At 39.5% G+C, this 27,462-nt stretch overlaps 3 protein-coding genes across 4 annotated transcripts in view; 2 read left to right on the top strand and 1 right to left on the bottom strand.

Moving 5' to 3' along the window:
• Positions 1-2,869: 2,869 nt before the first annotated feature.
• Positions 2,870-17,815, bottom strand: LOC143292802 (RNA demethylase ALKBH5-like). Its single transcript, XM_076603387.1, has 3 exons — positions 17,083-17,815; positions 16,258-16,338; positions 2,870-13,413 (listed from the first exon to the last, which is right to left on the bottom strand). The coding sequence occupies exons 1-3, from the start codon at positions 17,793-17,795 to the stop codon at positions 13,098-13,100; spliced, it is 1,110 nt and encodes a 369-aa protein (XP_076459502.1). The 5' UTR covers positions 17,796-17,815; the 3' UTR covers positions 2,870-13,097.
• A 576-nt stretch (positions 17,816-18,391) lies between these two features.
• On the top strand, positions 18,392-23,449 carry LOC143292006 (actin-3-like). Of its 2 annotated transcripts, none has more exons than XM_076602163.1 (2): positions 18,392-18,468; positions 21,748-23,449. In XM_076602163.1, the coding sequence occupies exon 2, from the start codon at positions 21,844-21,846 to the stop codon at positions 23,056-23,058; it is 1,215 nt and encodes a 404-aa protein (XP_076458278.1). In that variant the 5' UTR covers positions 18,392-18,468; positions 21,748-21,843; the 3' UTR covers positions 23,059-23,449. The 2 variants fall into 2 exon arrangements, with proteins under 2 accessions (XP_076458278.1, XP_076458277.1); XM_076602162.1 differs by lacking the exon at positions 18,392-18,468 and adding an exon at positions 19,409-19,762.
• Positions 23,450-25,199: 1,750 nt separating this feature from the next.
• Positions 25,200-27,462, top strand: part of LOC143292800 (protein singed-like) — a 31,988-nt gene continuing 29,725 nt past the window's right edge. The window contains exon 1 of the mRNA XM_076603386.1: positions 25,200-26,178. Within this exon, the coding sequence (XP_076459501.1) occupies positions 25,338-26,178 (841 nt within the window). The 5' untranslated portion in view covers positions 25,200-25,337. The remainder of the gene's footprint in view (positions 26,179-27,462) is intronic.

Raw genomic sequence — 27,462 nt, 5'->3', positions numbered from 1 at the left:
GGAGAGCTGGAAACTGCATGGGGCACTGAAACACTGAACGGGAAACAGAGAGAGATATAAAAAATAATAATGTTAATAATAACTAAATAAATTTTCAAAAAGCCAACCATCCAACATAAAGTGTTCGGGTGTTATAAGGACTGATAGAAAAATCAAAAAGTTCAATTCATAAACCATATAACACCATATCATATAACCCACACATCAGAGATTCGCTAAATAAGCTATGTATCTGGGTTGAATGAGAATGCTTGCTCGTACATGTAGTTTTATATAAAATATAATGTGCGTGTATGTGATATTTTTCTTAAAGTTACACATGACCGTGAGAGCCACGTACCGCAGTACGCCGTGACTTATTTGCATGTGCTTCGTGTGCAAACAGTCTTCTTTGCTGTATAATATCCGAAATACTGAGATGCTAATCAAACCAGTTGTAGTCCTGCTTTCCTAACAATGAATCACCAAAATATGAATGTGGAATGCATATATATATATATGCATGCCGTCTCACACAGGCAGGCCTCTAAGTAAGCAAACATGCATGGTTATTGGCCTACCTTAGTACACAAACGTATGCACACACTACTATGCAATAATGCGCAATGGCCTTTTTGATTTATGTATAAAGAAGCAATAAGAAATCGGGCTAAATATGAGAAAGCTGAGGAAGCTAAAAGTGAACAATAAACATTAAAGGTTAAAAATTTACTCCATTTACAGAGTTGAAAAATGTACACGTAGCTAATAAATGCCAGCACAGGTAAACTTACCTTTGGCACCACTTTATTGCGACTGACAGATGTCCACGAAAAGGAAACGTCTCAAACTCATAAATCAAGGTGCTATGTTCTTCTGTTTCCCTTGAGAACCATACATAATTCAACGATGTACAACATGCAGTTTCCACCTGAGGCACTCGCTCACTAACACTGTGATCAATGGAACAACAAGCACACACGTACTTGAGTTGATCAAGTCCGATTCATGGCGAGCTAAAGAGGATCAATCGACCATGTGGTGTTATAAGCCCGAGAGAATTCAGCTGGTGAAAGGTTCGTGTAAATCCCCTTCGACTGTAAACATACACAGAAATCCAAACACGCACGTTAAAGATCCCGTAATCCATGTTAGTATTCAGTGAGTTATGGAAACACGAACGTTGACGACATGCATGATGTGACAATAATGGTCAGAGCGGTGACTGACGCTGGGTCTGTGATGGATAAAGTAAACACACACACACACACACACACACAGAGCATGATAACTTACAGAGAGAAACAAGAGGCGAGGCGAGGCTCGACTGAGACTGCACAAAGGAATGAGTACAGGAACAAGTGAAGTCCAAAGAAGTATCAGACTGACCACGGGAATAGCCGAAGTTGCCAGAGAATTGGACTCTCTCTCTCACACACACACACACACGGCGAATCGTTGTTTGTAAAAGGTGCAGACGGCCACAGATCGAGAGGATTGAACGCATGCCCGTACTCTTAAATACTTCGGTGGCAGCGTGCCACACGCGAGCAGAGAGTTGACCCATGTCTCTAACCGGAGACTGCACATCTAACAAAAGGTGTTTATTATGACTCTTACCACTGAGGCGTGAAGTTACTGTTGCTGCTCCACCTTTACGGTCGTCAGAGGCTGTTACGCAGAACACACACACGCGCGCGCGCACACACACACACACACACACAGATGAGAAAAAAGATTAAGAGAGAGGCAAAGTGTTGGGAGTTTCAGTTTCAGTAGCTCAAGGAGGCGTCACTGCGTTCGGACAAAACCACATACACTACACCACATCTGCCAAGCAGATGCCTGACCAGCAGCGTAACCCAACGCGCTTAGTCAGGCCTTGAGTGTTGGGAATAAGGGTTCAAGTGGAGACGGTCGGTGTATAAAACTAATGATTATGTAAGCATTCGCGAGAGCCCCTACCCATGTTAACAAATGACCGTTTAACCCCCAAATTGTACGAACTTGGCTACTAGATTTTTTATCTCTAACCATCTGATCTGTGAGGAAGAAAGAGATAGGGAGGGAGGGAGGGAGGGGGGGCACACACACACACTGACACAGAGAGAGAGAGACAGAGAGAGACTGAGAGAGACAGAGACAGAGAAGAAGGATACCCATGAAGAAATGAAAGTCACACACTAATTCACACAAAATGTGCATGTTGTTACAACAGCAGTTCACGTTTTAATCAAATGTTTTATGTTGTTAACGCTTTTAAAACTTCATATACATAGAGTTAACTGCTAAAAATATCATATTTTGTAGTGGGCGTTAACAGGACCAGCTTATACAAACAAGTTTGTTTAAAGCATATTTTCTGGGGAAAAAATGCTCTTCTCTCTTCAGTTCTGAAAAAAATCAAACTTAAAAATCAAGCATAAAACTTATTTCATTTGAGGGTAAGAGAAGAGAGAGAGAGAGAGAGAGAGAGAGAGAGAGAGAGAGAGAGAGAGAGAGAGAGAGAGATTCAGATTATTTATTCATCTAAGCCCATAGCCCCATATGAACAGGGGGCAATAACAGAGTTTAACATGCGTTACTACAACTATGTGAACACAATAAGCAGAACCAGATACGATTAGGATCCTAGTGTTTTTCTCAACTGAAGTGCTCAAAATAAATACATAGCTAGACTGCAAATAATTTCATTATCAGTCGATGACATCGATAAACATAATCTAAACAGATATGGATGTGTATATTTCTTCGGGATAAATTTAACTCGAATCTGTTCGGGCAGGGCAAAGAGAGAGACAGAGACAGACATACACAGAGAGAGACAGAGACAGAAACAGGCAGACTGCACACATGAAGACTGACTGGAACACAGAATTGCGCAAAACCATGTTGTTTTGTTTTTTAATACAAACCATATGCATGCCCCTTTCTGATCTGACAACAATCCATACCTCCTGCATCATACACAAAAACATTTGATCTCTTAATTTCTTCACTGGAGTCTCCGTTCCTTACAGTTGCACACATCATCATATTCATGACAAAAATAATCTTTAGGATGACTGGAGACATTGAAAACAAGAAACTGATCATGAACATGATGAACAGCAAAGGGAGGGAGAGAGAGAGAGTGTGTGTTAGAGAATGGGAGGTGGGGGGTACGAGGAGGGTGACAGCAAAGAAAGTCACAGTAAGGAAAATGAAAAGAAGAAGAAAAAGAAAACCAACTCTATTTCCTTATTTCTTTTATGAAGTCATGTCTGATCACTTGTACTGATGTCAGCTCTAAAACCAAAGTCCTGCATGAAAAAAAAGGGGGTGAGGGAGGACATTTGAATGCATAATGTATCCTTGCCAACAGGTTAACCCTTTCAGTGACTTTTTTTTTTGTTCCCTTTCACATGGATTTGATACTTACTAAATGGAATGAGTCATGCGCCAATATTTACTCAAGGCAAGATTTACAGTGTTTAAGCAGTCACCCTACCCCATCCCTCACCAGAGTAAGGCAGTAATTATCAATTCATTTGGTTTCCATCCGTGCATATGGATGTGCAAGTGTCTGCATGTGATTGCACATCCAGTCATCACTGAATAAAAATTTAACATATTTAAATAGTGTTTGGCATGCATGCACATGCAACAGAGAGAGAGAGAGAGAGAGAGAGAGAGAGAGATTTAAGAGCAATTAAACCTTCACTGATTCAAAATGGTTTAACTTTCAAATTAACATTTCTCTTCCTGTACTCTTATTATTGCATCTGAGAGTATGTGTTTGAGTGTGTGCAAAAATGCATGTGCTGGTAACAAACTTGATTTCTTTATTGATTTCTTTCATTCTATATTTTACACTCATCTGTTTATTTCTTTACCAATATCTATTGGCATTTAGACATGTTGCACTTGTTTATAGCCCACCTTTCTGCACAAAACTGCAACTGGGCTGAAAATATTCAATCAAAAAAATAACTGTCCATTACAGCAAAGCACATGAACTGTACATAGACCTGTAAGGACACTCACTGGTTCATGATGAAGAATACTACAAATGTGGCTAAGACAAACATTATCAGTTTTCATACCGGGTAATTATAGAAAACCGAACATCAATTACATGGCTTAGACACCGCCATTGCAGAGAGGAAAAAAATCCCCTGATGAGCCTATTTTATTGATTCTCACCAGCCTTAACTTTATCTTCTGTCTGTAAGAAAATGGCAGGTATATCTTTTTTCTCATTTCTAAATAATAAAATTGATTACATTTTTCTTCTGATTACACATAACTGCCATAGTTATTGCTAGCATTTATATACCTTACTGACGGGGACAAAGGTATACACGTGTTGATCTGTAAGATATCAGTAATTTATTTACACGTTTAAAAGAATCTGTACGAATAACTTTTCTTTTCATCTGAACTGATGGATCTGCTAAAATGCTCCAAACCTGTTTCTTGATTAGTGCCTTCAAATTGAAAAAGAGACGTTTACCTCACTTTCTCTATTTAAAAAAAAAAAGTAAAATAATATATTGCAGGCAAAACTTTAAGAACTACAACGCAAAATGAATAACACGAACCATATACTTCACACACGGTTGTATTACTCTTCCATAAATTTTACATCTTAAACAGGGTGATAGAGATTAAATTTGTTTACACTTTGAACAGAATTCCTCCCTTATCTATTTTTTTTCCTGAACACTTTTGTATGTGTATACAGATTGCAAGAATTGTGACCTGTTGATAAAAACGGTTGTACATTGATGGAACAGCTGCAATAAGACTAAATCTCCAAATATGGGGTCAGTTACCAATAGTAGAGATACATCATATATGACAGGGAGAGAGAGCGAGAGCGCGAGATTTATAGATATATATACATAAAATATTCTCTGAATCTTACAATAGCACTATGGATGCACAGTATAAATGAATAAGCAAAGGCTTCAGACACAATATTTTACACCTTAAAATAAACAATTTCTATTCTATAATATACTCTTAATTTTCTTTGCTACATACAAAATTCACCTAACTCTTTCACCACCATACGCAACTTCAGTAGACCATACGGTGCACAGCCATAGGCAACTTTTGTCGACATCGAGGGGTCTTGTTAATAAGACCATTTTTCACATTGCAACAAAGCTCAACAGCTGCGGCCAGCTTCCCCACCAACAGAACAATGACTAACCTTTGCCCCCTGATGGAGTTTGAAGTGAACAAGTCCTTTGTGTTGTTTTGACATGAACAGAAACCAAAACCTGCGACTGAGAGCAACGTTTCTAAAATATTTGGCGGTGGGGTGTGTTTTTCACACAGAAACTTGGTGGTGAAAGAGTCAAACTTGATTACCTGTTTTGATTTTTCTCTTTTCTCTTTTTGCCAACTTGAATATTTACATAAAAATTTTCGTTTTCTTTATCTCAGTTACCCTGAACTGCATCTATTCACAGTTGTTCATGTTATCTATAAACATCATACCAAACATACTGCAAAAACTGATAATACAGTGATTAATACAGCAAAAATAATGCAAGTGTAAAGCAAAGGAGATGGGTATTCAGCTATATGGACAAGAAAGAGAAGAGACAGCGTGGTGAAGAGATAGAAAAGGGAGTTGAAAAAAGAAAAAGAAAAGCTGCTGCTGTTGTGAATGTACACTTCACTGAAACACTAAAGCTGTGCTACATACAATAAAGACCAATGAAATGAATCTCATAGAAAACAAAGAAACAACAACAACAAAAATACCATTAAAGCAAAATAAGAATAGTGTAAACAAAGCCCATTCAACAACTGCTTTTCATGTTTATTCAGAACAGATGATGCATAACAAACAAAAAAAACACAAAGCAAAACAAAAAAAGAGCTGACAAAGTCAACAAGTGATAGAACATGCATACAAATAAACAACTAAAAATAGTCAGGGTTTATTTACAAAATATTTAAACAGCAACTATCATAACTTGAAATAAATGAACAATTCCAAAAGACCCCTTTTAACTAATTATGACAGTAAATAATAGTGAAAAGAACACAAACTGGAAAAATCAATGAAAGGCATAAAAGACTGCGAGTCTTTGTCCTTAAACTGAAAGAAACACACACACACACACACACACACAAACATCAAGCAAAATAAGATTACCTCACACACACACACACACACACAAACACCAAAAACAAAACATGAAGATTACTGCACAAACATTTTTTTTCTTTTCCGATTACATATATACACATTTGAATAAAGACCATGATTTAAACTTAGAAATGATGAAATCGATCCACTTCAAAATTCTAGTAATGGTATACCAAATCACTGAATTATTTAAAAAAAACAACAAACAAACAAAAAATGAAAGCAATCCACAAAATAAGATTACCACACACACACACACACCAAAAACAAACATGAAGATTACTGCACAAACATTTTTTTTTCTTTTCCGATTATAGATATAAACATTTGAATAAAGACCATGATTTAAACTAAAAAATGATGAAATAGATCCACTTCAAAATTCTAGTACCGGTATACCAAATCACTGAATTATTCAAAAAACAAACAAAAAAAATGAAAGCAATCCACTTTTAAGGTTTGATTATAATCACAAAATAGCAAGAAATTAACTCGGTGGATCAGAGAGGTAACTGGCTTTCCATAGAGAAAATAAAACAACAGAGGGGGAAAAAGAATGTTTGTGTCAGAACAAAGGTGACCCAAGCATACTGAATCCACCTTTAACTTATACATTAGTGTCCTTTGATTCAAAATACATCATCTGAATGGCTTTGAAAAAACAGTTCTGCACACACTGCATCTTTCTTTAATCAGTTTACTGTGCTAATTACTTTCAAAATAATCAGTCTGAGTGACATTGTAAGCTGTAAACTGGTCATTGGATGGAAACCGACATAAAAGTGAAAAGCACAACTTCCTTCCAGATTACTGTCTTGGGTCTTTTGGTTTTTTTGTCGTTTTTTTTTTTTTTTCACATGCCCTTATTCAATAAATGACAAGTTATATGCTTTTTCTTGTATGGGTGATATATTCCATCTTTACTATTGATTACAATGACATAGTTATAGAATGCTGGGTATTGGTCTTGATTATTGTCTCGTTTTGAGTTGTTTGTGTAATCGACTATAATGACTTACATCTGTTATTGTTCATATTCACTGTATTCAGAATTTCTTTCTTTTTTCTTTTTTTCTTTTCCATCTATTCTGAGTTGGCATAATGAATTTATATACAAAATAAAACGGTGGTCTACCCAAGAAAGTCTGGGACACACACACAAAAGTGAAAAGCAAAAGTGAAAGGGATGAGTTGCACAAAACCATAGGGCAAGGTTCATGCATGACTGAGTTGTCATGGTTGTTCCCTTCCCCTTCTTTGTCTTAGAATACTGATATGTAACAAAAACTAAAAGAAAAAACCCAACTAAGTACAAAAATAAATCACAACATCCACTACAGGAGCAAGTGATGTTACGATACTTTAATGGAATCTTGGATTTTATTTTAGAATGAACAATGGGAATTTATTCAAAGGATCAAATTTATTTAACTATTACACCTAACTATCTTGACTGTTTAACTTCTGGCATTAAGTTAAAAAAAAGAAGAAGAAAAAAGAGGGGTTATCACTTGCAGTTGTCAAACTGCACATGCATTACGTAATCCCCACCACTCCAACAACAATTATTTTTGTTCTTGCTTTTGTTTGGGTTTTTTTTCTAAAGATGTGCAGTCTTTGTTGATTCCAGTTCTTTTCAGCTTTGCTACGGATACTAGTCAAAGACTACCGTCCTGATTTGTTAGTCATTAAGCTGAGCTTGGTATTACAGTTCATTCTGGGTGCCCCTTTGGTTTATGTTTTGATTTAAAGAGAGAGAGACAGAGACAGAGAAAGAGACAGACAGACAGACACCCACACGCACATTTTGACAGTTGGGATAAATCAATGCTGGACAAATGAGAGTAGAAAATACCACTTCCCATCTTTTGGCATGACTTACTGGGTACTAGACATTCTTGTTCTTTTGACTGAAAATGCGCAAAAGTGATCAGACAATCTTACCATCAGTATTGCTTCAAACATCCAAATTTACAGAAAAAAGGTCACTGTTTCCAAAAACAATTCACCAAATTTGCTAACTTTGGTCTAGTAAATGTGAGATTAACCTGTTTGAAGATAAACTTAAAAGATACTTTTAAAAGGAACTGTTTGTGTCACTCATCAGTGTGTGAAAAATTTTACATCGTTTGACAATGGAATAGCACAAAAATACACACTGCAGTCACATGCATACACACACACACACACACACACACACACACGAAACTCACTTTACAAAAATGAGGCAAAAAATGCAGGAGTTCTCATGAACTTCTGAAGGAACTGAGGAGCTTAATGCTGAATCCATTCACACTGGGTAGTGCGCATCAAGCTTTTTTTGTTGTTGCTTTAAAAAAAGATCTAAATGCAGTCTTTTCAACTTTTATCTTTATGATTTCCTCCTTCCATTTCTGACAAAAGTTGTATTATGGGCAGAGAAAGTTATGACTACTACTGCACTGGCTAAAACGACCTCATCCTCACCAAATGAGTATGTATCAAAGGCATTCACGGACCAAATTCAACAAAGCAGGTACTGTTAATTTCACTATACAAAGCACAAGCCTGTACTGTAGTTACAAGTTCAAACATTAAACATGAAAAAGGCCAACATCAACTGGAGATCAAGTACACATACACACACACTCTCAAAAAAATCCAAAGAACTGATGAAAAAGCAATGTCAACAAAATGGCACATAACAAGAACTTAACAACATTTGTTTTGTTTTGTTGTTTTTTTTGTTTTTTGCATGAAGTTGCTTAAAGATGGAAATTTTTACACATCCAACCACAAAACTGAAAGTCAAGTGGGAATACAAAAAGACGTTTGTACACTGTGCTTTCTTTCAGTGTTAACACATCTGCTAACAAGACCAAATCTACTTTCACAGAAATCATTTTAGCATCAATACTAGTCAATATCTCAATCGCAGAATGCAAACAGGAGGCAGTATCTGAACAGACAAAAGGTACGTACAAATCATTGTAACCATCACATATGAATACACACAACTGCCACTTTGCTTGCATGTCAAAAATATGATATTCTTCCTCTGCTTTGTTTTCTTCTCTCCTGGAGTCAGAACTGTAAGGTGATCAAATGGTAGAAGAATCAGCAAGTCATAACAAGTGCATAGTTTTGTTTGGAGAAAAAAAAAAAAAAAAAAAAAACGTTCCAAGAAAACCATGATATAACACGTGGAAATCGAGAGAGAAATGTTACTTCACGAATTAGTAAAACTATAGCTTCCGAGACACTGGCTCTGAAAGCTGTCTTCTGTGTATTATCGTTTAACAACTCAGTCACATGCAAAGCCTTTTGTCTTGCATCACTGATGCTTTGCAGATTTCTGTTCAGCAAAATGTATTCAATATATCTGATTAAGAACAGTTTCCCTGCATACACAAAGCATATTCTTTTTCTGGTCTCTTTTCTGTAAGAGATGACAATAGGGGTGTTTTGTTTTGTTTTCTTTTGTTTTTTTGTGTGGTTTTTTTTTTTTTTTTTCATTTATAGCTTGTTAAATTCCTTCACAACAGAAATTATATACTGGAAATATCTCCATTTTGATAGCTCTTGCACTCTTCTTTGTTTTTCTCCAACAAACCCTCTTTTCTGCTTTCCAGTGAGATCTGATCTTTTCAGCTTTCAAACCTTTATCTTTTCTGATTTCTTTCCAAATCCTCTCTTTTCCAGCCTGATTAGCTGCTTAAACCTTTTTTCTTGGTACATGTGACAACCATAGATTATGAAAACAGCAGAAGCAGCTGTAACTTATGACTAGACAGAGCAAAATATTCTTATTAGATGAAAGAATGGAGGCAAAGAAGGAAACACAATTATCAAAAAAGACAAAGGCACCAACAAATTCCAAAGCAAACATGCTTCTGGCACATCCCAAAACCCACAATGCTCCCACATGTATTATTGACAGATCATTAACGATATAGACACTGACAGAGGGTAGGGGAGGGTAGGGTTGGGTGGAGAGAGAGAGAGAGAAAGAGGGGAGGGAGACAACGACAGAAACTCACAAACACACGGACAGCAAGAAATAAAGACCATGTCAAACTACAAGCAAAGCATTTCGTACAAAGTGCATGTTGTTTAAACCTTTTACACAACACACAGCAAGACAAATAGATATGAGAAAACAAAATGCTTGAATTATATACATGTGTAACAGAAAAATGTCAAGACAGACAACAGACCATTATTATAGTATCACAAGAAATCACCATATTCATCAATTGATCTAATCACAGTGTAAGAAAAATAAAGCTCTGTATGCTCATCATCAAACACCTGCATGATTCGTCACAAGAACATACAAATATACAAACTATGTGCAATATCAACGCTTTCTATAACAGAAATAGCTGTTATCACTTGACACAGGATACACATTCATAAATTTAAAAAAATCAAGATCAAGAGACAAGACGTAGAATCAAGACAAAAGGACAACAACAAAAAATTATGAATCAACACAAAGTCAAAGGAACTATATAAAAAATTGATAAATGGACAAGAAAGACTCACAACAGACCAGATGAAGACTCAATGACAAAACTAGACTCTTGAAATGTCTCAAGATTTAAAGAAAAAGACATGAAGAAAAATGTGTAAGAATCTTGAAAATGAAGTAACATTACTGACAAGATAAACTATAATCAAAGACCTGGGGACTAAAATAAAGTAAATGTGAAGGGTCTGAAGACTAAGGGACTACAATGAAGGATCGATATGAATGGTCTAAAGACTAAGGTTCTACAATGAAGAGTCAATATGAACTTTGAAGGGTCTAAAGACTAGGAGGCTACAATGAAGAATTAAGATGTAGGGTAAGAATGGCTGAGATGAAGATTTAAGACAAAGAATAGGGATGCCCCCCCCCCCCGCCCCCAAATTTCAGTATTTGTGTGCTGCAGATTTACACAAAGTTTCCTTGGATGGAATGGTCAATTTTCAGACTTGGAGTGAGTGGACCAAAAGCTGAAAGTACATGGAGGTCTGCACATGCGCAGACTTTTGAGATGGGGTGAAAACACTGTGTAAATCTGATCACAAGTAGCTATTTTGCTTCTGACTCTTGACCTGAATAAATTTGTTGCACTAAACCCTTTGGCTCTATCCTACTTTCAATGAACTGCTTGTACAAGATACTTTATTTAGACCTCTTTTGCAAGCACAAAAACAAAATATTTTAACATATTGACAATGAATCATTTCCATTTGTACGGCCACCTAAATACTTAAGAACCAGTTGATTTCAAGCTGTCATGCGGTTCAGTGCTATCAGTAATTTCCAAACCCTGAGCAAAAAACATATTGAATAACAAATAACATAAAATGTCATTCAAACACAACAAAAGCATTTTCTTTTGCATGATTTAGCAACAGTTTCTATCTGGTTAAAAAAAAATAAAAATAAAAAAAAAAAATAAATAAATAAATAAATAAATATATATATATATATATATATATATATATATATATGGACAAAGTAAGCCTTTAATTAAAACAATTTGATCCTTCCTACAAAGTATCCTCTGAAAAATTTACAGGATAACTACCTACAAAGTATCCTCTGAAAAATTTACAGGATAACTACTGTCCTCTTTTGAAACTTGTATCATACTACTTTATATAACTGTCCACATAAAAGGCGAAAATAACAAGAAAATCTAACAACAAACTTCTGTGAATCTCTGTGTGTACATTCATGTGTGTGTGTGTGTGTGTGTGTGTGTGTGTGTGTGTGTGTGTTTGTGTTTGCATGCATATGTAGCTAATTGGGGAAGTTGAACGGAGAGAAAGAGATATTATATGCACTATATACATTATACCCTATAGTGAGTCCCTAACCATTTCATGTTTTTGACAAAGCTACCTGTTCGCTGGGAACATAGACAACTGTCACAAATTTGATCAATTAATGACACAGACATAATGAATCACATGTTTTATTTTGCTCAGAAGATAACATTCCGTTACACCCATAAAACTCATCTCTCATCTATCCTCATTTACTAACACTGGCTGTAATAAAGTAACTAAGACTGCATTATGTTACAAAATGCACAAATACGAGAAATACCAGCCATTCTTAAAAGAAGAATCCAGAGATGAACATTTCCTGATGGATCTAAATGTCAATTCAGATGGAATCAATACAAGTCATGAATGCAAATAATTGAGACAGAAGTAGAGGAACTCGTTATCAAACGAAAAGATGATACACTGAAAGCACAACTTTGCTTTTGATTCTAAATATTTTTCATCTCTTGCATGACATTGTAATTTGTATGGTGTTCTGACAGATACAATATTCTATATGAGTATCATTCAACCACAATTGTGTGCTTCCATTTTTTAAGGAATCTATGTTTAGTAAAATATATAAAAAATAAAAAAAAGGGTGACAGGAAAGGAGAAGAGAAAATCAGAGAAAGACAGACACACTGAGAGCGAGGGTGAGAAAGACCTTAATGGTGAGTGGGACGAATCTGAATAAATTTGTAATGCACTTCTGTGTACATGTATACATACAGAAATATATGCACCATGGTGGAGTCATTACATTTAAATCAAAACAAAGAATAAAAATTGAATTTCAACTCTGACAGCTGACAGTAAAGGAACAGCAACGAAGCAAATAACAGACAACAAAACAAAAAGAGAACTGAATGCCTCAACACTGGATCCAAAAAGGAAATTTTCTACTGTCCAGTTATACTGTAATGAACAAGCATCAAACTTACAGATCTGGACAAAAGGACAAATATGGTTTATACAAAAACAATTATAACCTTCCAAGTACAAAAGGCTTTTGTTTGCACATGAGAGAACCAGCAAGAACAAACTGTAAACACCTTTGCCCTACACAAAGAAACAATGTGCAATTCTCATGCTGTGCAAAGCCCTTATATCTTTCTCTTCATGTACAAAGGCAAACCATCTACAAGAGAGACCAAACAGTTCAGGTGTGATCTGTCTTGAACTTGCGACCAAATCGCACTTCCCTACGACTCTCCTCATCACTGCTGAGACTGGCGGCACTGTTCCGATCTTCCTCTTTTTCTTTCTGCCCCTGTAAGGCACTGAGGCACACCACCTTAGAGCTGATCCGTGCCACCGCCTGAGTTGGTGAAGTACCATGAGGAACGACGATCCGTGACGGCCCGTCAGAGTCGGAGTCGGAGTCGTCATTGTTGCTGTGATGACGCTTGCGATTTGACGACTCCCGTGGTTTCACTCGTAAATTCGTTTCTAGGCGTGGGGCATCATCTCGGACCCTAGCGAGAGAAAAAAAAAATAAAAAAAATAAGAGTACTCTTCACCTGATCATTATGAGAAAAACAATTTACATAATACTTGGCATAAACACTAAATCATTAGTTTCTTGTAAATTACTAACTGTGAATGACAGATTGTTACTGACACACTGGTATGGCATACAAACACTAATAAATCTAATGACACCAAAATGGAAAACAATAGCACTTATTCAAAACAGTCTCTGACATGATGAGATATGCTTCAGTAGTTCTGAGTAACTGTTAAGTTCTACAAAATATTACAGAATAGACTCTGATGATCAATCACCTCAGCACACCATGAAATTTCTCACATTTAAATCAGAACTTACATAGACTATTTTAGAATATATAAAGTTACATGGATTATTTCAAAATACATAATGATATAGTTACCATAATCAAAAGGAATGTGTGTATATCTGTGGCAAATAATGTATGTTTTAAAAAAATCTCTAATTCATATAAAATTGAATGGGTCACTTTTCAAATATCACTGAATTAAAACTCTCACTCAAGATATCAAATAGTTGCAGTCCAGTGCTGCACGCATATCTAATATGTATTTTTAGTGTTTCTTCTTCACACTTTTATTTCATTGTCAAGTGGACTTTAGCAACTGTTGAAATGCAATACATAATCATGAGTTATAAAATCAGACTATCTATAAACACAAAACTAGTACTACAGATTATCCATGTCAGAAGTGTTTTCACAATATTCTGAAGTGCCTGATTTACACAAAACTTAAAATAAACGAACTGCGTTTGTCTTTGAAAAAATTTCAAGCTGGGAAAAATTACATTACACACACAAACACACACGCATTCTGAAATCGGTGTAAAAAGACAATCATTTATAATTCCAACTATATCAATCTAATATTTGTAATACACTGTTTCTTATTAGTGTTTGGGAAAAACACAATAACCAATATTTCTATAATCTGTTCTTCTAAGTTACATTCACATTCAAATTTTTAAGTGTTAAAATAACAGCCATATTTTCCATGCTGAAGGGCTGAACAATTCGAACTCTAACAATGATTCACCACTCCCTGCACTAAACACTGGAAATGAGAATTTTTACTGAGATCTTCCTCAGTTATTGGCCTTGAATTGTGTAATTCAAGAGTGAAGCCACCTGTAACTGTGATCAATACAGCACTATCTGGGTGTGGCAGACATTTCTATGGAAGATATTTAGTCTGTATAAGATGCTATCTATAATAAGTTGGTGCACAGTAGAATTAGCACTGAATCAGGAGGGATACATGTATTCTATAATTTTCACAATGGCACAAAAACTTGACTGGGGAGTAAAATGGGGCAGCAGATTACAAGTGGAAGCCATTGTGATTGTCAATATTGTTAATAACTAGATTTAGCTCACCATGAAACCAACTGCTTCCATTACCATACTATTTGTTTAGAAAACAGTTTTTACTTTTAACAGTACCTAGTCTAAGATTTAGAAGGTAACTGCAATGCTGTAAAGGTCATTTTCACAAAATTAAATACTGTCAAAACACAGGAAATCATAATAAAGGCAAAACCAAATTATGCAGTAATGCTTGCTTTTATTAGTTTTAGACTGTTTCATCCTGTTGTAGTTTCTTTCACTGCAATGTATGCAAAATCAGTCAATTATTCAACATCTCCACTATAATTCATGAAGCATGAACACATCACAGAAAGGAAAAAGAAACAGAAATTAACATTGTTAACAGAGAAGTGGAGGAAAACAGTGTCACTGAGTGTGTGTGGTCTTCTAATTCTGCCATCTGAATGTGAAGAAACAACTTTTCACTTAGGTTTGTTAATGAAACAAAGAAAAACTGGCCAATCAAAAAATTCTAATCTCAACTGTCAGAATTCTCATGAACATACTGTGTGTATTCAATATCAACATGACATATGTAATGCATAAAGCAAAAATAAGACACCCTAAATGAGTAAATCATAAATCACACACTTATTCCTGGTTGTAACAAAGGAAGGCATGCCAACCTTCCTTTCTGTTTGCACTTTTTTCCCAGAATCTTGTAAATGTAATGCCACAATGTGCTAATGTGTAGTCTCAGAGGAACACTGTTCAAATTCATTCTCTTTAAATGGAAGATATGGACATACTCACATACAGAGAGACTGTCACACACATACAGGGTGTACTTGACAAAAAAAAGGGAATGCCTTCAATGGGGCTACATAAGGGTACGTGTTGCTTTTTTTTTTTCACATGTGAATTTATGAAATAGAAAATCATGTAGATTGTTTGTTTTTTGGTTTTTTTTAGAAACAATATCCTTTAACTGTTTTTTTCAATATCACAACTGAAAAAAATTCAGAGCCTAAACTACATCAACTGATCTAAAACAGTAAAACGTACTGCAAGAAAAAAAATCAATTTTTGTACTAAGTTATCTTTAAATCATAAAACTTTTTTTTTTCAGAAAATATATCTGGGGACCTCCCCACCCCCCTTCCCCCTGTGCCACAGAAGCAGACTGCATTATTATATAATCAAAAAAATGTTTTTTTTTAACTGTCCCTGTCAGGAAAATTGTGTGCTGGAAAAAAAAGGTGAAATGTGAAGGCTTCCATCTCAGCTAAGCAGTTCTGGCCATATCAGATCAGCACTGCACAGTCTAATCAAACTTATGAACAAAACTGAACCTAGTAATGATCTGAATATAACCCAAAGAAAATGTTGCTAATTGGGAAGCAGATGAAAAAAAGAATTCTCTGATCCAGAAATCAAAATTTTGACACTTGTAATTATGGAGCACATTTTGTACCCCTACAGACATGACTTGTTTCTTACTTTCTGAGGATGATAACTGCTCTTCTGGAAACCACATCCTGTGGTCTGATGCAGTGAGTAATGTTATCTGCTGCATAACCACTGAAACAAAGCAAAAATGCAACATTTAACAATACTTTATAGCACTTCACTGAACAACTCTAAAAAGTATGGCATTAAAAATAACAATGATAATATATTTTATATATATATATATATATATATATATATATATATATACTGATATATACATACAATCATACATACATACATACACTGATACAGCAGGATGTGCAGCTCTTGTGTTTTTTTTGTTTTGTTTTTTGTTTTTGTTTTTTTGCAGATGTGATAAAAACTTCTTTGCATTATTTTCTTTGTGAAACCACCTTCCATTTACTATTACCTTTAACAGCTACAGCAGTATAAGGAGGCCATACTTTACATTGAATAAGTGACCAGAAATCTGCAAGTAAACCTTGTGACTGTCTTGCCAGCTTACATTATCTTTTTTTCCCCATTGTTAACAGGACTTAGTAAGTTGGGGGTTTTTTTGTTTTGTTTTGTTTTTAATCACACAACAGATTCCTTCAGCTGTTGTGAAACAACACTCCTAAGTCACATCAACATCCTCCAGTTACAAGCATTATAAATCTTAATACTACTGTGCATGTCCTGTTCAGTTCAGTTCTGTTCATTTACTCAAGGAGGCATGTCCTATTAATAATTTCCTCTCTCTAAAAAAAAAAGTAATGGTAATGTTAAAAACAACCAAACATATAAAAACATATTTCAAAATTTCATACATATACTAAGAAATCTAGGCACAACTGTAGTTAATTTACAAACCTCAGGAGTGTGACACACCCACGGGCGACAGGAAGTGCCAACACGGGCTTTGATGTGCGGATTGGCTTGAATGAGAATTTGCACCCAAATGACAAGGCGCTGTCGCTGAAGAAAGACACAGAAACAATTGGCCGCTCAAAAATATGAGGCGGGTCAATATGTGAGACAATGCAACCGCCTGGTAGGTAATCATTGATGACAGCACTGTTAATAAAGTTTTCAGGAATTAGTTTTGCGTCTACGAGTGGCTTGATGACCATACGTTCGATCCACTTTGGTATCTCGTCTACTTCTCCTTTCTGGTACACCCTTTCGTTGCCAGGTCCCCGTCTTGCCATCTGCGATCCGTAAGTATATCCTTCGCCGAAGAAATATTTATTTCTCAATGGTGCCCTGTCAACAGTGTGCTTCTTGTAGAAGCCCTTACTGGCAAGAAATACGACTTTATCTATCTTCTTCTCAATGTCATTGCACTGCTCATTTGTAAACAGACGTCTTTGCTGAATGCCTGAATGGATTCTGCTCAGTTCGTCGTCCGCGTAGTCATCGTAAGGATCGTATGGATCTATCGACTCATACGATCGAGAGTGCATTTGTTTTGAGTAAACAGTGTCGTGTTTTTCTTCGCCCTTTGAACTTCTGTCATCAGTCGAAGCATACTTCTCGGGGTATCTAATTTTTCGCCGACGATCTGGAAGGGCAGTGGTCGCCATCTTCTGAAAGTAAGTCCCACAATTCTAAGTGTCGTCGGAAATCTCGCGCGAAATAGGTTTGGTAAACATGCATAACTCGGAAACCCAAACATTTACTGCACATGATGTTCGTCAATGTTTCTCATTGCACGTGATTGTTGTCAATGTTTCTATGTACTGCTTTAAAAAGGAAATAGTTTGTAACTTAACTGAATAAATTGTTTTCATCTTACATCAACTGAAGCGCCCGCATTCGATTTTTTTCCAGATTACACACGGTTTGCAACCACATCCATGTGTCGAGGTCCGGAAGTGTCTGCTCGGTTTTCTTCACGATGCTGGCCAGGGACCCATGCTGAAGACCCATTTAATGTTCAGTTTACAGACACACTGACAGACACACTGACACACTATGACAGACACACTGACAGACACACTGTGACAGACACACTGATCGACACACACACCACACACACACACACACACACACACACACACATGTACTGGGCACACACACACACACACACACACACACACACTTTCTTCTTCTTCTTCTTCTTTTTTTTTTTTTTAATTTTTTTTTTTTTTAGTCCATCTCGACCTCAATCCGCGGCAACGAGAGACTTACGTTTCAGTTGTGACTTTCAGTTAGGTACACGTGATCGTCAGCAATGTGAAACCAACCAGAAAAAATGTAAGTAGGCCTACATGGACACCTTGATGTTCCCTCGATCATAAACATAACGCGTTCCTTTTTTCTTCTTCTTGAATTATTACAATAAAAAGTTTTATGGACAGATAAAGTGAGCTTTAAAGTGCACACGGAAATGAAATTAATACTGAACACCGAGTCACAACGGCGGTCTTCAGTAGGAGAAACAGGAAAACAAGTCTGAAAGAGAAACTGAAGAAATGTAATGGCTGGAACATGATATTGGTGATGTGCGTACAGTTTATTTCTTTCAGTGCAACTGCCGGACGGATCCACCGTAATGTTCACCGAGTTTCTTATGTGAAGAAGGATCCGTCATCAGATTGTAATGAGACCTATGATTATATGGTTTAGATAGACCCTACTGATGAGCCTTACAAACTCTCCTGCTATGCGGAAATTACTGAAGAACATTGTGTTTACGGCGTCAGTTTGACTCAAGTACATATATTTATCCTTTATTCTCACTGAGACGGAATCAGTCGTACACGGCAAAAAGTGTAGCCCATAAAAAGCTTTAATGTATATCAGAAAAGAGACAATGTGTGTGTGTATGTGTGTAGTGTGTGTGTGTGTGTGTGTGTGTGTTCGCCGACTCAGATGGGAGCCAGCAGCAGGTGCCGGGGAGGTGAAAACAGGTCAGCCGATCAGTTTTGAACAACAAGCAACTCAGACCAAGTGGTCACATATAGGAAATGTTGAAATCGTCACAGTGTGTGGGCGTGGGTGTGGGTGTGGGTGCCGTGTATGTGGGTGTGTCTGTGTGCCGTATGTCTTAGTGGCAGTACTATTATTAGTACTTTCATCAGCTAACGTCTTTTCACATAGTAGGCCTATGATATTAGACGAACGATGTGCCGTGTGTGTGTGTGTGTGTGTGTGTGTGCTTTGTTTGTGTGCGCGCGCGCGCGCGTGTGTGAGTGTGTTTAAGCAGATGGGCGTGTCAGTGGTAGCAGGTGGGAGGTGGTAGCACGTGGGAGCGTGTCTGAAGCAGTGGAGTGGAACGAATAACGACCACCGTGACTCTAATAAAAGTTGGCCGCTTGTCTTTCACGTGACTGGCTACAGGTATACCAAACTGCGGTCTGTTTCAAACATTGCTGCTGACAGCCTGTTGGTCACGCCACCACTCGGATGTTAAATGGACGCACAGTGACACGCCGGTGTAGGCAACAAGATGTGTTAGAGTCCTTTGCTCGTTCCGTGTCTTCCGTATGTCAGATCTGGTTGCTTTTGTGCTGGACTGCGCATAATACTAGTCAGTAGCTGAAAACAGGTAAGTTCTGAACAAAGCTACTCACACCAAGTTGTCACAGACGGAGGGATGGTTGAAATCAGTTGTGTGTGTGTGTGTGTGTGTGTGTGTGTGTGTGTGTGTGTGTGTGTGTGTGTGTGTGTGTGTGTGTGTCAGTGTGTGTGTGTGTGTGTGTGTGTGTGTGTGTGTGTGTGCCTGTGTGTGTGTCTGTGTGTCAGTGTCTGTGTGTCTGTCAGTGTGTCAGTGTGCGTGCGTGCCAGTGCGTGGGGGGTGTCAAAGTCTGCCGTGTGGTGTATGTCAGTGGTTGTAGTAGTACCACTTCTTGTTCTTTCATAAGCCTAAGGTACGCCTTTTCACATAGTGTGGCATATGTTAAACGAATGTGCTGGCGGGTGTGTGTGTGTGTGTGTGTGTGTGTGTGTGTGTGTGTGTGTGTGTGTGTGTGTGTCAGTGCCTCTGTGTGTGACGAGAGAGAGGAGGAGGCGGAATCAGTTTTGTTAAATGTCCCGTCACACATATGGCGGTGATTGAAGACATTTTTGTATTTATGAATACATTTGAGTATTACCGGTTAGAATGGGTGGGAGATGTGAATGAATGGAGGGTTGAGAGGAAACTGGGCAAATGAGGGTGAAATGAGGATGAAATCTGAAACAAATTTCTAAATACAATTACAGGAAATTACTTAAAGGACTGACTTCTCAAAAGAGAAGTCGTTAAACTGACAAGCGAAACAACTGATAGGCTAATGACTGCAAAAAGTCAAAAACATCAACGTTCTCAGTCACTTGTGAAGACACACTTTCGTGTACATAAGGCTTCATCAAGCTACAGTCAAAAATTATATGCTTAACTGTCAGGTTACTAAAGCATATACACTTGACATTAGAACAATACTTTGTCCGTAATGAATTTGATAATAGTCTGAGCTAAACTCAGAACTGGTCTGCGAATCGAACCAAAGTCTGAGAGAGTCAACTGACGAGGTTTTAGACATGAATTCAAGCACCTATAAAAGTCTCTTTCTAGTATATTGCTTATTTCCTTGTATGACAATACTATCTATATGATTCTTTGCTCCCCTTTTTGCTGCCCTGTCTGCTTGGTCGTTATAAAGGAATCCAGTATATGACGAGAGAGAGAGAGTAAGCTGTCATGATCACAGTCTAATGCAGAACTGATAGCCGGCTCGTCGATGGGGATTAGACCTCAGTTCCTGTATTGACTGCCACTTTCAGCTACTTGGGCCGGATTACATCAGAGTTTAGCGGACTGTGTAACTGCAGTAAAACACTGTGACTGTAAAGTGGCTGTTGCCGGATTTTTTACAAATCCACTGAGTTTATGTATTATACATCTAAATATCACATCGAAGTCTATTCATTGAGAAAAAGCCTAGGAGCACGTAGAGAACCATCTTAACAGCAGAGAAGTAGCATTAGTAAACGTATGATAAACTGACGATTTGAAATGAATTTCTTTTCTTCTTGTTCATACTCTGCTGCACCGACACAAACTTGAATAATAAACGATTTTTTTTTTCAGTTTGATTTAGCAAAATTTCCTGCAGTTGCTTCAGTTTTTCGTCTGTATTCTATAGCTGTCATTATTGGCATGGTATTTCAGGGACAATGATAAAAGTATAAACTAGCTAAGCAACAAGAACAATGTAAGAATGGGAACTAGAACCTCGTCTTAATGACATTATCAGAAGAAAGTTCTGCCGGTGCAAAACTGTAGTATTTAATATCAAAAAACAAAAAAAACCAACAACAAAAAAAACCAAAACCGAATGACATTGGTTATCCACTTAAATGATATTTATTGTTCATTGTCAAAGTTTGTTTTCGATGTTAAACTAAATGTGTGCGCGCACATAGTGTATGTAACTAAACTAAAACATTTGAATTTTTTTTTTAAATATGGTTCATATCATAGTGTTGGTTTTTTGCTGTTTTGTTGTTGTTTTATTTACTTTTCTTAACGCTAGAATATTATCTTTCCAGGGCCGTTCCAGTGACACTGACTGAATAGGAACTGAAACCGAAAAGCCGGGGGGTGGTGGTGTGTTTTTCCCGGCCACCAACAGCACCAGCAGCAAGATGCATACCACAGCGTCAAATCCGAGGACAGACGGCTCAAGCGAGGATCTCCACAATATTACAATGGTGTTGGACAACGGGTCAGACACTTTACGCGCTGGTTTCGCCGACTGTGATCGACCCTCTCTCGTCATGCCCTCCATCGTGGGGCGACCCAAGTACACGTGTGATCTGAATGGGGCAGCGGTGGATGCAAGCAGGGACGAGGAGGTCATCTTTGGAGACGAGGTGCTGGTGAAGCGACACGGTCTGAAGCTGTCCTACCCAGTGTGCTGGGGCCTGGTTCAGAACTGGGACGATCTGAACACGATGTGGAAGTTCGCCTTGGAGCAGAAACTCCAGTGCCGGGTAGAGGAATCTCCGCTCGTGGTGACAGAGAGCGCTTATATGGTCCCCAAAATCCACCGGGAAAAGCAGACAGAGTTAGTTTTCGAGAGCCTCCACGTGCCAGCTTTTTACCTGGCCCCCGCCCCTGCCGCTGTTTTATACTCCTTGGGCAAGATCACTGGACTGGTGATCGACATAGGGAGAAGCAATGTAAGAATAGTTCCTGTGTTTGAAACCTATTGTCTGCCACATGCTGTCATGAAATACGAGATTGGCAGCGAGAATGTTACCGACTTCTTAAGCCATCTTCTGTCACAGAAAGGCGTGTCACTGCGGCCTCGCGATTCATCGGAGGAGGTGCGGCGGATGATGGAAACACTGGCCTACGTCGCTCAGGACTACCAGCAGGAGAAGGACACGTTCAGCACGTCTCAGGAGAGGACGTACACCCTCCCTAATGGGAAGAACGTCACTGTAGGGCAGGAACGTTTCCAGTGTGCAGAAGCCCTGCTCCAGCCTTCCCTGCTGGGGATGGAGGTCCCGGGGCTAGCAGAGCACGTGGTCCTGACAATCTCCAAGTGTGACCCCGGCATCAGGCAGCCCCTGCTGAGCAACGTGGTGCTAGTGGGCGGCGGGTCCAAGCTGCCGGGTCTGGCCGCACGTCTGCAACACGATGTGGAGAGGAAGCTTCGTGACCAGCCGGACCTTCAGGGTCTGCGTGTTGAGGTGCTGGCACCCCCGGAAGCTGACCTGGCAGTGTGGCGAGGAGGAACACACGTCGCCCGCATGCCCCAGTTTCCCAACATGTGCATCACCAAGGATGTTTATGATGAGTGTGGACCGTCTGTGGTCCACCGAAAGTGCTGGGGGGGCCTGCTGACTATTTAAATGAAAATTTTAACATTGATCACTTCCTATATGCAAAGGGACATTTTATATGTCATTCCCATGTACGTATGCATGGCACACACGCACTCGTGCAAAACCACACGACAAGCGCGCGCGTACACACACACACACACACACACACACACACACACTGTGATACACATGCAGGCATACAACAAAGCGCGCGTGCATGCACACACACACACACACACACACACACACACACACACACAACACTACTTTTCTTCATCAGTCTTCTTTTCCTTCTTCTTTTGAGGTGATTGGAAATCTGGGATTATTCTCAGTGAATTTATTATTACTATAAAAACAAAGCGCTTTGTATTGTTATACTGGTTTGATTTGTTTCGTGAAATATAAGTGAATTTGTCTCTTACTGACGTTTTATTAAACATTTTTGAAATCAGTTTTTAGAGATGAAGATCTGAGAGAGAGAGAGAGAGAAAGAGAGAGAGAGAGAGAGAGAGAGAGAACCACATACACATGGAGAGAAAGAAACACCCTGTCAAACCACAATCAAAGCATTCCATGTAATGACGGGTGCAATAACCGTGTGGTCAAAGCGTTGGACTTTCAATCTGAGGGTCCCGAGTTCGAATCTCAGTGCACCTGGTGGCTAAAGGGTGGAGATTTTTCCGATCTCCCAAGTCAACATATGTGCAGACCTGCTGGTGCCTGAACCCCCTTCGTGTGTATACGCACGCAGAAGATCAAATACGCACGTTAAAGATCCTGTAATCAATGTCAGCGTTCGGTGGGTTTTGGAAACAAGAATATACCCAGCATGCACACCCCCGAAAACGGAGCATGGCTGCCTATATGGCAGGGATTTAAAACAAAAACGGTCATACACGTAAAATGTATGATGTCTGTCTGAGTGTGTATGTGTGTGCGCCTGAAATGTGATTGAACGACTGACCGCAGGAAACTGACGAATGATGAGCACCCAGTGGCAGCCGTCAGTAGGTTCATATACATATATACAAGAAAAATGCTCTGATCTTGTACAAGAGGGAAGTCATTTTCCACTTTCAAGATTCATTCGCAAAAGATGCTTTGAAGAGTAGCCTCCCTTACACCATAGGACGAGTGAACTATCCTCCAGAAGCACACACACACACACGCGCGCGCGCGCAATGACAATGACAATGACAAATGTTTTATTGAGGGTAAACTGGATAAGCTGAAAGCTTCTTTACTTCGTGCCCTCACACACACACACACACACACACACACACACACACACACACACACACACACACACACACACACACACACACACACACACACTGTGACACACACACACACAAGAAAGAGAAATAGAACTCAGTTGGGAGAAAAAAATCGGTACGGCGGACACCGTACATGGAAAAAAAAAAAAAAACTAAAGAAAAAAAAGTTAAACGCAAAACATAAGAAATAACAAGGAATGAAAATCAGTCACGGCACACACGCGCGTGCCGGCACACGCGCACACACACAAGCTAACGCACGCATGCACACACGCGCTTATACTGATACACAAATACTAGACTCGGAGACGGAGAGAGAGAGAGAGAGAGAGAGAGAGAGAGAGTTTTGTTGTGTGTACGTGCCTGTATACAGTGTTCTGTATTCTTCGTATGTTAAACTGTAAATTAACTACTAATCTATAAAAAATAAAAAAAATAATAAAAAAATTTTGAGTCGTTTTGGATCGTCCATTAAAATATGTATCAGTGGAATTGAGTTGGTTGGCTGCCGGCCGGGACTGACAAACGCGCGCGAGCCTAGCATGTGTGTGTGTGTGTGTGTGTGTGTGTGTGTGTGTGTGTGTGTGTGTGTGTGTGTGTGTGTGTGTGTGTGTGTGTGTGTGTGTGTGTGTGTGTGTGTGTGTATCTCCTGTCTCTGGTACTTTCACTGTTTGTTTGTATGGTTGTAACATCTCGATATCTTTCCCACGGTAAATTCGAAGTAGTGCAAGCACGCCGGCATCCGCCCACCGCGTGTCACAGACTATCATGACGGCACCCAATCAATGGACGGCTTCCTCCACGCATCTTGCCCTCCGCCAATCAACGAAAGCAAACGTGCGGCGCTGGTGCCAAGGAAAGCAAGCGTGCAGCCCTTGCCGCATCGTCTGCTCGCCTGTTCACAGATGGGGAGAGGCCTTTCGCCGGGTCGTTCGCCACAACCAGTGAACAGAGAGACAACCGGTCTGGGAGAGTAAGGGACATTTTTCTCTGAAGCTTTCATTTTTCGGTGGGAATATTTCAGCGACAATGGCGGTCAACGGTGTGAACGGCGTGAACAAACCATCGGAAATGGGATGGAAAGTAGGACTGATCAATTACGCACAGAAATATCTAACGGCGGAGTCGTTCGGCTGTAAGATCAACGTGTCAGGCGTGGCCCTGAAGAAAAAGCAGACGTTCACGTTGGTGCAGGACCCTGTGGAAGAGGTGGTCTACATCCGCAGTCATCTGGGCCGTTACGTGTCCGCCGACAAGTATGGCAACGTCACTTGCGAGGCGGAGGAGCCGGAGCAGACGGAGAAGTTCACGGTGGAGTACGACAAGGCCTCCACCGGCCGCTGGGCCTTCCGGAACGTGGTGCACGGCACCTACCTGGGCGGCACGGACGACAGCCTCAAGTGCATCGCCATGACGTTCTCTGACCAGGAGCTGTGGACCGTGCAGCTGTCCATCCATCCACAGGTCCACCTGCGCAACGTCAACCGGAAGCGCTACGCCCACGTGTGTGACGACCAGCTGCAGATCACCCAGACCATCCCCTGGGCGGACAAGTCCCTGCTCTTCATGGACTTCGTGGACGGCAAGTACGCCCTGCGCACCTTCGACAACCGTTACCTGCAGACCAGCGGCGAGCTGTCCGCCCAGCTGACCGACGACGCTAAGTTCACGCTGGAGATCCGGGCAGGGCCTTCAGGGGGCTTGGCGTTCCGGGACTGTAACGGCTGCTACCTGACGGGGGTGGGGGCCACGGCCACCATGAAGGGCCGCAACAAGACGGTGGGCAAGGACGAGCTGTTCACCCTGGAGGACACTCACCCCCAAGTCGTCCTCTTCGCTTACAACGGCAAGAAGGTCTCCACCAAGCAAGGTAGGCCTTCTGTGTTCTTGTGTCCGTTGTCGTTTTCTTGAAGCTTCGTGTGGCTTTTGAACAGTATTACAAATGCAAGGAATGACAAAAGAGCATCAACAAGCTTAAAGCTTATTCTGTGCTCACGCGTTGCACTTCAATTTTAATTTTGTGACGGCTGATGAACCATGTCATTAATATCAAATAAGTTATTCATAAACAGCAGAGCTTTATGTGTGTGCTCGTCCATTATTTGTGTTAATACAACGGTAGGACGTTCGTGTATGCGAATGTACGTTTTTTTCTTTTAAAACTTATTGGGGGGTATCACATATTTCTGTTGTCCACTGGGTGAGTGATAAATTTTTTATTGAGTCTGAATCGTGCCTGTGGTCATGGGCCTTCCCAAACACCAACGTCCATGACGTTTGTTTTTTATGTTCCTTTTGTTTTCTGTTTTATTTTTCTTTTGGGGAAGTGGGTGGTTGGAGGGGAAGTGGAAGAGAAGAGGGTGGGGATAGAGGGGGGTTTACATATGTGCTAGAAAATGAAGAGGGGTGCCTGGCTTCCGGGTAAAATGGTTGGAAAGAAAATATGTGGACAAAGGAGAAAATTAGGAATCCCAACAACAGAACACAACCATGCTGTTGCTACTCGTGCTTCTCTCGCACACGTGGAGCGTTGGATGTGAGATGGAGTCTATGGGTGTTCGCCGCACAAAATGAATGAAAATAAATGGTTAAGATACCCATACTCCAGTGTGTGAGAGAGTATTTCGACAACTCAAGACAGATTTTGAGTGGTAACAAACTCGAGAGCTTAGGCCGACCTTCTTTCACAATATTCATGCACAGTAAATATATGCAATGACAGAAGTTAAACAAACACAAAATTATAATATCGACGAAGATAGTCCGAAGCAACGGCTTTCGTATAAGTTGCATATTTGAATCTGTTGAGTCTGAAGCACGGAAAGAACACGATTTACAACCGACGCATCGAGGAACAGCAGTCAGTCAAAGGAAGGGCTGTAAAGTGATACCCATCTGACACACAGAAGCAGCAGCGGCAGCAGCAGGCATGCAGCGCTACGTGGCGTCTATGTGGTTCTTCAAATACACAGTGAGCTGTCAAGGCGATGCAGTTTTCTCCCCGGCGTTGCCAGCTGATAAGCAAACTGTTGTGATATGACGCGCTTAATTACTGCCAACACTCCGGGAGTGGAGAGGGTAAGGGGCGATGGATGAGGCTGTAGGGGGAATGGGGAGCGACGATGGGAGATGGGAAAAGGTGGGATTAGTGGGA

This window comes from Babylonia areolata, chromosome 18 (genome assembly GCF_041734735.1).
Source record: "Babylonia areolata isolate BAREFJ2019XMU chromosome 18, ASM4173473v1, whole genome shotgun sequence".
In the NCBI taxonomy this organism is placed as follows: domain Eukaryota; kingdom Metazoa; phylum Mollusca; class Gastropoda; order Neogastropoda; family Buccinidae; genus Babylonia; species Babylonia areolata.
Note: the sequence above shows the minus strand (reverse complement) of the source record. Positions and strands in the feature narration are given on the sequence as shown.

Bases quoted from the DNA above. Each gene is read 5' to 3' on its own strand.
- LOC143292802 (XM_076603387.1), bottom strand. From the start codon at position 17,795: ATGGCGACCACTGCCCTTCCAGATCGTCGGCGAAAAATTAGATACCCC. The intron at 16,339-17,082 runs GTTTGTAAATTA...GCTTTGTTTCAG, and splicing joins GGGTGTGTCACACTCCTGAG to TGGTTATGCAGCAGATAACA. The intron at 13,414-16,257 runs GTAAGAAACAAG...TTCTCTCGCTAG, and splicing joins GCAGTTATCATCCTCAGAAA to GGTCCGAGATGATGCCCCAC.
- LOC143292006 (XM_076602163.1), top strand. From the start codon at position 21,844: ATGCATACCACAGCGTCAAATCCGAGGACAGACGGCTCAAGCGAGGAT.